Below are 12,466 nucleotides of genomic sequence, written 5' to 3'. Positions count from 1 at the left end.
TGGAGGCTTACTGGTTGAGCGTGCACTAAAAAAAAAAAAAAAAAAAAAAAAAAAAAAAAAAAAATCAACAAACAGGACATTCTGCCGAGGTACTCAAACACGCAGTTATGACTTTTGATCATGTTTCCTTGGCATCCAAAGCGAGGAAGAATTCCACTTTGGATAGCACAGTTAGGTTTGGGCTTTGGGCCCAGGATGGTGGACTGAAAGAGCAATTTCATGAGCCTTCCCAAAAGAGGCTCCGCTACCAAAAGCAAAGTGGCATCAAGAGATCTTCCGTCCAAACAACAATTGCCGGTCGATGCCCAACGACGGATGGTCCTTCCATCCTTGCTGACGAAGGCAAAATCAGCACGGTGGGGGGCTTTTCTCAGCCCTCCGAGAGCTATTAGCACATTTACATGTATTAACCAAGTCCTCGGAAACGGTGACAGGAGATAATTGGACGACGGCGACGGAGCAGTTCTACTAACACAGTAGTTTAGGCATCTTTATAGTCGTGTGACCACTCAAACATCGGTAGAGAAAACAGCCGGTAAGATGTGAAAATTCAGAATTCCTTTAGTACACCTCGCCAATGCAGTGAGTTGGGTCCTGTGCAAAAGTGATAAAGGCCAATTGTGCTTTCGTGACGCTGGTGAAGGGGTGGCTGCGCCGATGCGGGGTCGTCGCTGCAGATAAGAGCCTGCGGCTCGATACCCGACGAGAGTAATGAATTGCTGATGATATGGAGTGTACGGATGTTAACGCATACGCTCCCTGGGGGCTCGGCTGAAAAGCATATAAGACGCCTCCTCGCATGAATATCTATTGTACTCCTTTGTATGCGCTAACCTGCCCGTGCACCCGGCTTTTCTTGCCGTATACCGGAAGGTAATGAGGAGGGAGGTGCACGCTTTGGAAAAGGTCACTACTAAATAGGAATATCATCCTTATCCCTACAAATTTGCTGACGTCGAAAAGTCTATAAATAGAAAAGCACACATGCTGACTCATTTGAATTGCCTTCATGATTACGCGCACCCCTCACAGCTCACTTTTGGGTTCTGCACCCCATTATGACCTCCCGAAGCGCTGGCGTGTGGACACAAAAGGTGGCATCAATGACCACGTCACGTGCAAAGAGGGCAGCCGTGAACGCGATACTGCCTTCATCATCGCTCACTTTGAGCGTACGCCAAAACGGCCTGGAGAGCGTCAGCGCCGCCGTATTTACTTTAAGCGGGGGCCAGGCGGCTCTTTAAACGTAATGGCACACTGAAGCCTCGCGCATGATGAATCGCTGTCTTCCCCGTGAGGGTGGGGTGGGGTGGCTGGTTGTTCTACAGAATGTCGTGGGAGAGAGTATACTGAATTTAAATGATGACGTTAAAAGTGAGACTGATGAGGAGTTTACTTTTTAATTGATAGTCTTACGTCACTGAACTTTGGATACATTTTAGAGCTTGTATTATCGATACATGACATCACAAATGTAATGTGTCAAACTCAAGTGCTACAGCCATCCACATCGAGTGAAACTTTGACACCGTTTTTTTCTAAATCGGGCATTCCAAAGAAAAAAAAAAAAAAATTAATTAATTAATCGGAAAAAAAAAAAATGCACCAGCAATTTCGTCATAAGACGCAGCAATTACTGCCCACGCAAAACATATCAGGGACCAGAAGTTAAACTGCCTCCCACGCGATCCACACGCCTAATCCGTAAACAAACACAGAGCAGCTCAGCTTCTGACCAGTCATTGGAAACTAGTTAAATAGCATACCAGTTTTCCCCTGGCCCTTTGGATGAAGCCAAAGCAATAACAAATGCCATTATAAATGTTTTTACATGATGTTAATTCACATAGTTCATAGTATCACTGCTGCACCATTCATTGATTAAAAAGACGATGCTCGTTACCTGTTACAAAAGCAGTTCTCTTACCCTACCCAATGTAAATGAAACCTAAAAAAGGGAAACACAATTTTTGCCGTACTGTGCGCTTACACCCCAAGTGATTATACATTTATGTGGTTTCACTGTTGTAACCGTGCGCCCCTGACGGTTATTATAACTACGATTTGGCCCTGAAAATAAGTTGGACGGCCTTTCTGTGAAGGTTATCTTTTATTTACACTGTATTTTCACCTGCTGGGAATTGATAAAAAAGAGCTTTTCTAGGACATTGATCTTGACATGTCGGCCATGTGCTCACACGTGCATACTGATGAGCGCTTCCTGAAGCTCTAGCCAACAACGCTGTCCTCAGAGACGTCAATATTTCACTCCGTGTTGTTGCTCATGGTAAATATCGCCGCGCTGTAGCTTTGTTTGTTTCGGAGCCAGCACGCCGCATTTGGCTCTCGGCGATACCGAAGCAGCGCCAATAAGGGAGAGGGGCTCGTGTATACATTCTCGGAAGGCAAGCAAAGAATATCTTTGCAGACAAATAAAAAGCAGATTTTATGCCTTGATTTTGGATGTTTACTCTTGGTTAGATTTTTCGGCGGGGGCAGTGCAGTGGCCATCCTCAAACATTAGTTAACAAAAAAAAAAAAAAACCTGAATGGGAAGCAGAATTTTGGCCTGTTTTACTGCTGCAAACCAATAAAGACACACTGTACCGAATTGTACATGTTCACGATAACAGTGACAATTTCCTCAACCAGAGTCCCGCAAGCCATTGAACCCAGTGAGTGAAAAAAAAAAAAAAAAAATGCCCGTTGGCAATGGTGCCAACAGACAAAAGCACAAATGATCAGGAGGGCCGTAATCACTGCGAGATTCATCGTAAGTGGAGTGCCAGTAAACACTCTTCCAAGGTTGAGGGAGTGTCTCACGTGGATCCCATTTCTCACGAACCTCCAGATCCATTTGAGTGGCTTCCTTGAAAGTGTGAGCAAGCTTTGTTTACAACCATCACTTTCGAACCAGACATGCTGCCCCTGTTAAGACAACAGTCATAACAACGCATATACACACGCCGTGTCTGCAAAGCTGAAACGCTCTTCCCCATAACCTCATTTCCTTCGCCCAGACGTGCCTTGTTGACCCAATTCCGGCAAAGCGAGGCGTGCGCGGACACAGAGTCAACTCAAAGAGGTTGCGATGACACCTCGAGGGAGGCAATCGGGGCGCCGCCATTAGCAAAGCAGAACATGTGCGACTGTGCAGGTGCGAAAAGGACCCCGCTATCTGAGACGTGTCAAGGACCTTGCAGGTTGTTGGATGCCGCTCTGGGACTGGCGGCGCAGCGGCGAGAACACCTTCACAATGACAGAGGGAGCTTCATTTTATGGGAAGCGCTGCTGAAAAGCGGGAAAACGCAGATTTCGGTTTGCGAATAGTCTTGGCATGGACGCAGAAAGCACTCTATACCTCCCGCTTTGCAGGTAGGTATAGGCCGATTACCGGTTCGACGGTTTACCATAGTTTTAAAAAGTCAAGGTTTCAATAAGTCGCTTTTACTCCTTTTTGGGGAGCAGAGAGTGGAGGGGTGAGCAGTTACGGATAAAGAAGGAGGGAGGGAGCAAGACGAAAGAGACACTGGAAACACGGAAGTATTTTTTTCCGCTGTTGATTAATGTGCATTGTCCGAAAAAAATGCAAATAAAAAATTGTGCCAGCAGGTACTAGTTAGCCCCAAGGACAACATGAGTAGCCAAGGGCTCTGTTCTACAAATAGCTCACCAGTGATGGGACACTGTGAATTACTAAGAAGAATTAAAACAAAAGAAGAATTTTAACATGTGTCTATTTAAACTTAACGTGGTACACATTTTCTTAATGTACCAAATATTCAATATTTTAGTGATAAATAAAATAGATTGTGTTCAATGGATAAAAAAAAAATATTCACCCAAATATTTAAAAAGAAGACACTTTAGAGCTGCTCTACAACTCTTGATCAAAAGTGATGTAGCACACGCCAGTCCGGGCTACGCACATCTGTTGTTTCGTTATGGTGAATATGTTTATGACGCCGCTCAACCATTGCAGGAATCTGTCTCCATCCCAACCAATGAATCAGTGATAACCTCAAGTCCTAAACACAGCCTCACGCGTTTTTCTATTTCTATTGCCAACGTTTGTGCAGAAATGCGTGGTCTCGCATATCGTGTCCACGCCTGGCAAATAATTGGAGAGAGAGTCAAATGGGTCGAAGTACAGTATGTCTCAATCAAGGAACGCACGTGTTGACAAATGCATCTTTAATAATGTAGGGAGGGTGCTCCCGTGGACACAAATGGCACCGGCTCAGTTATGGGGCAAAGTCTTGGCTGACCGACAGCCAAGAGACTACTATTGTCTTTCAGCGGGCTCTTGTGCAAACGACAGCGCGGGACTAATCCCCCACTGTTAGCAGCTAATTCCTTGTTTAGTAGCAACAAAGAAAGGCATTGATGGAAAGCGCTCCTCTTGAATTCATTACTGGGAGGGAAAAGGGGAGGAAAATTGCAATTTCAGAATAGATTTTCCGCACAAATGATGAGAACAAATCCATTTAGCGAGAAGTACACATTTTATTTGCTTGCTTACATAAAAGGATGTGGTGGGCTACTTTAACATCATGCACAGTGTGGACATGAACATTGCTTCAAAACTGGAAAATAAAAAAATAAAAATTGCAAAATTATTCAATTACATTAAGTTCAACAAAAATTGCGTTAATATAAATGTTAATGATCTAATTAATCGGGTCAGCTAGCTTTGCAGAAGCCTGATAACGATCCTGTTCATTTGAATTGTTGGAGGGGGGAAACGTCTAAAACAGGGGTGTCAAACTCATTTTTGTCGCGGGCCACATCATAGTTTTCTTGGAGGGCCGTTAGAATTTGAAGCCATGTAAATGTATGATTGCCTTATATTATCACATATACACAACAAAATGACTGATAACTACTTTTTGAAATCAAAGACAAGTTAAAAACTGTTTGGTCAACTATTTTAAAATTAATCTTAAAGAAGGTGAAAAAAAATATGCAAAATCTCATATATCAGTGTTATTAAAAGTGAAGACAATTTGAAAGATACATGCAGTGGACCCATATGATTTGCCTTCGCGGGCCACATAAAAGGATGGCACGGGCCAGATCTGGCCCCCGGGCCCTGAGTTTGAAACCTGTGGTTTAAAAGATGCAGGATAGTGGCCCTCGAGGACCGGAGTGGCCCACCCCTGCATTAATGGTACACACGTCAGTCTAACCCAGGGTTGAATTTTCCATCCATCCAATTTCTATATTACTCTTGTGAGGCTTGCAGGTGGGATATTAACAATTAAAAAACAATCATACTAAAATGCCAAAGAAACTGACAAATACAGAATGGCAATGCAATCCCAGAAAACATGCAAATCTGCATCCCTGTGTGGCTTTAAGTGATCGGCATCATCATCATCATCGCCATGGGTTTTAGTGCAGGGTCTCCTCTTCTTGTTTCCGCAACAAGATTAATGCGGAGGAGCGGGATCATCATTTTCCCATCATTCCTCACCGACTGTTTCCACAACAGCACATGAATCACATAAATGACAACAGCGCAACACCCCCAGCCTCCCTCCCTCACACCCCTCGGGGGGGGAGGCCTTCCCCAGGAAGCCCGCTCATCAATCGTTGCCTCATTTCCAACTCACTTCTAAAGACCACCTTGACCACCTCTCAATAGGCCTGGGCCGCAAAATGCATTTCCTACCTGTAAAAGTGCGACCTTCCCACTCTTCTCAAGGATAAACACGACAGGAATGTTTCCTAACAATGGAGCAATACAGAGGCCTGGAGACATTTGTTTCTCCTGTGACTCACGAGGTAGAACATCAAACTTTGGGCATCAAGGTGATGAGGAATGATGCCGATGCTTCTACATCAATTTGCATGTTTAACTACCCAAACGTATACGAAACAAGAAATAAAATTCCTATCAACACCACCAGCCAACATTTCAATCACAGTTTAGGGCTTCTGTGTCCATTATAGATGCTTTAAGGAGGAGAATTCATTTTTTCTCTGTACTTTGCTGCCCTCTGCGGGCTGAAAGCAAGACGTGCACCCAGAATCGTCATGTTCAAAATGTATAGAATTTTTTTTTTTTTTTTTTTTTTTTAGTTACACGAAATAACTTACATGCTTCTGCTTATTTTGTGTTGCACAATGTTGCTATCAGAATTAAACAGCATCAATGGTCAACAGCAACACCTAAACACACACGCATGCAGCAAAAACGGAACTCAACCGATGATGTCATCCAGTGATTAGTGAGTCAGGATGATCGGGTACCCATTCGCTCATTTCTCACTTCCTAAATCGCTACAACGGGATTTTGAGTGGACATTTTTGGAACTATGTAGTTCCACAGATTGAAGTGGCCAATGTAACCTGACTCAGCATTTTGACAAAGTGTACATTTTAACCAATCTTGTCATATTGCGACATCTCGAAACGTTGCCCCATGGGCCCTTGACAAATCAATACAACATGAGTTCTATTTATAACATGCAAACAAAAGCACATTTGCATAATGTCTCCGTTATAATGCGTGACAAGAACAGCTGTTGTTGTTGTTGTCGTCGTCGTTGTCTTCAGCCTGCAGTTACAACCGAGAGCTGCGTCCATGGGAATTTAACAGCATCCCAAAAAACACATTTCCACGTGCAATAGAGCCAAAACGACAGAAAGCTGTTAAGCTAATAAGTTAAAAGCAGAGGCCGAGGAGTCATATGATGCTTAATAAGCAAGAATGCACTCTCATTTTATCATGACACTGATTGATGCACATTTCATAGAAAAAAAAAATATAAATAAATAATATATATATATATATATATATATATATATATATATATATATATATATATATAGTTCGAGTTAGAGATGGAGATAGACAGAGATACTGTAGATATATAGATATAGATAGAGGTATAGAGAGATAGAGGTATAGAGAGATAGAGGTATAGAGAGATAGAGAGAGAGATAGAGAGATAGATAGACAGATAGCTAGATAGACAGATAGACAGATATAAAACACCTTTTTCTGCCCACGAGGCTTCTCATGAAGCTGAGGCTCACTGAGCGAGACATATGATCGATACTCTCGCAGTGGGACTTGACATTCTCCAGCACCACTAAATCGCATCCCCCTGGCCCCCCTCCTCCCACTCAGGCCATGCCACAAAAGTAACACATTTGATTGATAGTCACTCAGATGCTTGGGACGTGTGGCCCCTGTTGTCGGGATATAAACGCAGTCTCCCATTGCTATATTGAAAAAAAAAATAAAAAATCATACATATATATCGCAGATAATTAGCCATATCGTGAGCTTTTACTGTGATTACTTCCACACAGATTTCTACGTAAGCCAGGACGAAAGAATGCTTTTAAAGAAATGGAGATAAAGTGTAACGTGCCTGCTGCAAAATACAATTGGCTCAAGTGACATAACTGCACATCTTTGGTGAAATAAACATCAGCAGGTCATCAAATATAGCCTCCCTCTGCTATTTCGAATAAATTATAATCCAGGTTAGGCGAGAGGGAGGATGAAAACAGCCCCTGGTGCTCTTTTAAACACTTTTAGAACAAACGGGAACCAAATACACATCATCACAAGCCCGTTCCTATCCAACCTGCCGACAACTTCAACCGACGCCGTCATCGTACACACACAGAGGCTAAAGCTAAAGCTAAAGCCGACCAACTGCATGTCTTCACTCGTTCACGCCCACCTCACTCAACGGGCACGCACGCATTCAACGTCACAGATTTACACGTTAGGTCACATCGCTCCCACATACGCCAGCTACCTTTTGGTTTCGGGGAGGCCCAGGTGAGGATGCGGCGCGGCAGGCAGCAGTTGAGCACCACTTTCTTGGACAAGCCTTTGCGGAAGGCCGGCGCAGCCTCGTGGCGTTCCGCGGACGGTGTACGCATGGCGCAGAGCTCAACGGTGTGAGAAATAATAGCCGATATCCACTCCCATTCGAGCCACCCTGACCTGCCGATATGTCAGTAAAACAAAAACATAAGCGTGCTGCTGCCGTTTACGTGGCGGCCCGATGAATCACGATAGCATACCTTGCAGGCTACAAAAGGAGCGTAAAGTGGTCCACACCGGCACTTTCCCTTTTCTGAGCCAAGAAAGAGTGTGTTGGGGGAGATGAGAGCGAGGGCTTCGAAAGAGAGAGAGAGAGAGAGAGAGAGAGAGAGAGAGAGCGAGCGAGACTGCTCCAAATGAAAGCAGTGTTTAGCAAAACGCCACTAGGGGGGGGATTAGCACCCGCATACAAGTTGGCGTCTATTAACTTTCAAAGAAGAAGCGCTTGCTTTTAGCGTAATGAGGACCACGCGCACGTCGACAGTTTATGACCATGAACGCATCATCACCTTCTCATTTAATTAGAGTGCAGTGAGAGACGGCAAGCTGATAGGGAGACGGCGTAATTGCTCCCTGCGAGATGTACGGGAGATTTGGGCCAATTTGGGAAGAAGGCGAACGAAACCGAGGCACGCTTGTTCTCAGCGCCCGGGCAGCCCTGCAAGTGCATGATGTTTGCTTCTCACAAATCAGTGTTGGCAGGTCACTTGCAAAGATGCCGTGAGGGTAGAGGATCTCATGCCCGCTCACACGCACGCTGACCTTGTCCTCTGACTCGCTGGCCAAAATTAGCCAAGGCACCGGGGAAGTGGCCATGTGGAGTAAAGCCGCCGCAGTGCAGCAGTGATGAAGATAAGCCGGATGCTGCGAGTGCACTTGGCTTATTATAACGATATCATTGTTAAGAATAATGTATGTCATTTATGTGTCGGTTTTGGACATTTCAACTTTTTGTGTACAGTTTATCTAACAGTGGTTCTCAAACTTTTTTTACACCAGTTTCTCGTACCACCTAAAAAAAAATACTTAAAGAATTAAATCAACCCAAACATATTTTTTTCAAGAATATGTTCTCTGCAAGCCCACTAGTTGAAACAAGGCAACAATTCTGATAAATATTGCATTTGTGGAATAAGAGTTAATCCACTCGTTTTGAGCCATCTGCGGGGGCGGCCATTTTGTCACTTCTGTCGACTGAAAATGACATCAGAACTGCTCAGGGCTCAGGTAACGACCAATCACGGCTGACCTGTTTTCTGTAGCTGAGCCGTGATTGGTCGTCACCTGAGACCTTAGTAGTTGTGATGTCATGAAAATGACATCGAAGTTGTTCAGGTAACGACCAATCATAGTTCAGCTTCAGAAAACAGGTGAGCCGTTATTGCACGTTGTCTGAGCCCAGAGGATCTGTGATGTCATTTTCAGTCGACATAAGTGACAAAATGGTCGCCCCCTGAGATGGCTAAAAACGTGTGGATTTTGCTGCTTAACTCATATTCCACAAACGCAATATTTATCGGAATGCCGTGTTTCAACTAGTGGGCCTGCTGGGAACATATTATTGAAAAAAATATATTTGGGTTGATTTCCCCTTCAACACTATAATGAGCAACATCTTAAAAGTGAAACACAACTGACCTGTAATTAGGCCGTGATTCTTTTGCATATCACTAGGGGGAGCCAGCATATCACACTTTCAGCGTTTTGTCGTTGCCTCAAGCACAACGAATTATGGTTGCACAAAGCTCTGGCAGTTTTTTTCAAGACTAAAAATAATACACCAGATGATAGTTTTGCATAGTGGTTACTTAGTAGGCCTAGATGTTGTCTAAATAGTCATGTTTGCTCTTCCAAACTGAATTAAGTCCTACCATTGCCATGGCAACAGACCCCCTCGACCCACCCCGCCAGCTTCCACCATCTTGTGGCATCTTTCCGATCATTGGGTGCATGCACAACCTGCCTCCCCGACTGACCATCCACCTTCTCCTGGCCCCAGTCGCATGGCAGATGGTCCACGCACCCCCCCCCCCCCATGCCACGCCCACAGAAGGAACAAACAAACAAAGCTGCCCAGGAGACGAAAAGCTCTGTCCGTCAAGTCAGCCTGGTCCTGCCTGAGCCCAAATTCCAAGCAAGATGTGAGCTTAAGCCTCGACCACAACACAATTACGAAGGAAATTCCATCAGTTCACTTGGAAAACAAAAGTGATATGGATTATTCCCAAAGGTAAAATTTTGAATTACATGTATAGTATGCACAGATATGGGACAGAAATTCCAAACAGCAAAAATCATGTATTCAAAAGTTAATATCTTACCCCAATATTGTTTAGAGGTGTCAACACTTCAAAAGGAAACATTTAAAAAGTAACAGGATTTCATTCCGTAACGGATTCTTAAATGATTCATTGACTATTATTTGCTTTATTTTCATGTTCAAAATTAACGTAAATAAAGATAATAATAAATAAATAAATGCAAGCCTCTAAGGTGCCACTAAAATCTATTGACCAACACTTGGGAGGCGTAAACAGCTTGTTTAGTGCTAAAATAATGAGAGAGGTCCAACTAAAAAAAAAAAAAAAAAGGAGGCAAAAGTTGCAGCAGCTCGACAAAGCACACATGCATGAAAGGCATTCAAACACACCAACATAAAGAGCAATTCAAAACTATTTCTTTTGTAATATACGAAACTGCATAAGGGAGAGTGCAAAACAAGTTACATACTCACATCACATGCGATACTTTTCAAGTATCTTCCGCATGCCGAATTCGTTGCTTGAGAGGAAACGTGAATTCAAGTGTAATTTTGCTACTCGCCAATGACAACAAAGACCAATTTGTTGGGCAAGGCTGAATTGCTCTCTTTCTCTACCTGACGAGAAGATACGCTGGAACTCAGTGAACAACATGCAACTCTCATGCACGCACACGACAGGATAGGATAGGACAGGACAGTCCTACCAGCAGAAGAAACGGCAGCATCCACGCGGGCAGAAATGGTCAACACTCTTCGTCTTGTATCCATGTTGGGGAGAAATAAACCAATATCCCACACAGAATTAAACGAAGGGCCAGGCTGCAACCAACCTGCTGCTGGAGTCGTTTAACTGCTGTGCGCGCGCGCGCACCTTGGCGGGTGCGAGCATAATGACAGCGAGCAGGTGCGCATGCGCAAGACATCAATTACGACTAATTAGAAGTCAGCTATAGGGACAGTATGGAATTATGTTATTTTTCTAAATTTGATCCGTTATATTAATGGCTTGAGTCATTATTGTAACATCAGTTTTGTTGTTGTCGACTGAATGACATGAAAGAAGTGTTCTTCTCAAGAGTTTATTGAACACAGCTTATTTGGCATCTAAATATAGCGCACTAAATTTAAAACAGTGTTTCATGCTGTTTTGAAGATTGTATATTTTTTAACAACAAAGCTCACGTTCCAAGCATCTGAGTGTCTATCTCTTGTCTGCTAAAAATACCACCAACGGTTTCTTTTTTTAAACCTCTTCACAAAAGAAAACATTTCAGTCTTAAAGAAAGACCGTGATTGTATTTCCTTCGTTTTTTTTTTAGTTTGTGACCAACGCGTCCTTCTGATTTCAAGCTATAAATTTAGTGCCATCTGCACAATTCAAAACTCTTATAAGAATTTGTCGTAGCCAAGCTGGAAAGGCAATGAATTTGGTGAAATATGTGCTTCATTAATAGATTTATTAATTAAATTGATGGTAAGTCACTGTGACATTATGTACAGTTTGAACATTAACATCGCTCTTAACTATAGAACCTCCCGGGAAAAACAAAATAATGATGATTAATTTCAAATCCACCCATCCATCCATTATCCGAAGTTCCGAACCGCTTCTCCTCACGAGGATCGCGGGCATGCTGGGTTGCCAGTGCACATGCAGTAATTGTACAGTACTTCATTTAATTGTTCAACTTAAAATAATGCAAATGTATTGTACTTGAAGGGAAACTCAAGTGTACCGGTACTTTTGTCTTTACTTCAAAAGTTAAAAAAAAATAAACTTGGTGTACTGGATTTAAAAATAAATAAATAATAAAGTAAACAATTTATATATGAGCATCATTCTAGTTTCAAGTTTGATTGCACTGACTGACTACGAACTGGTCAGCGGACTGGCACGAATTAAAAAATAATGTGGGGGCTTAATTGATGACAAACGAAGGCTACTGATGATGAATTTGAAACGACCTTCTCAAAAGGCGGCGAACAAGCAAGGACATCCGCTCATGTGTGCCAACCTGTCGGGTCAGCTGTCAAGCACAACCCAGGCGGCGTCCATTAGGGCACGCGTTCCACCAAAAAGCCCCTCCGACAGCGGAGCCCTTCGGGGATGCAATTCAAAGCCACCTCGGCTCACCCCGCGGAGTGGAAGCAGGTGGGGAGGGGCTCTGAAGGTCAGCTAAAGAAGCCAATTAGCAGCTTGTCCAATTAGCAGCTTGTCCAGACTAGAAATTCTTGTCTCCAGCTCACCTTTGATCCCAACACTTGAGCCCCAGAGCAGTCACAGTGGTGACGTCACATCTCAGATTTAAAAAAAATACATAAATAAATAAAGAGCATTTATAAAATGCGCA

General features: G+C 43.4%; 1 protein-coding gene across 5 annotated transcripts in view; it reads right to left on the bottom strand.

The window, feature by feature from the left end:
* The window catches only part of kcnip4a (potassium voltage-gated channel interacting protein 4a), a 49,579-nt gene extending 38,593 nt beyond the window's left edge, over positions 1–10,986 (bottom strand). For 2 of the 5 annotated variants that reach the window (XM_086015724.1, XM_086015759.1), the window contains exon 1: positions 10,820–10,986. In XM_086015724.1, the coding sequence (XP_085871850.1) occupies positions 10,820–10,883 (64 nt within the window). In that variant the 5' untranslated portion in view covers positions 10,884–10,986. Of the gene's footprint in view, positions 1–7,781; positions 7,973–8,052; positions 8,106–10,819 lie in introns of all 5 variants that reach the window. The other 3 variants (XM_086015734.1, XM_086015742.1, XM_086015752.1) reach the window with 3 other exon arrangements.
* Between the last annotated feature and the right edge of the window lie 1,480 nt (positions 10,987–12,466).

This window comes from Filicampus tigris, chromosome 2 (assembly GCF_054856515.1).
Source record: "Filicampus tigris isolate MCC_2025a chromosome 2, RoL_Ftig_1.0, whole genome shotgun sequence".
In the NCBI taxonomy this organism is placed as follows: Eukaryota; Metazoa; Chordata; class Actinopteri; order Syngnathiformes; family Syngnathidae; genus Filicampus; species Filicampus tigris.
Note: the sequence above shows the minus strand (reverse complement) of the source record. Positions and strands in the feature narration are given on the sequence as shown.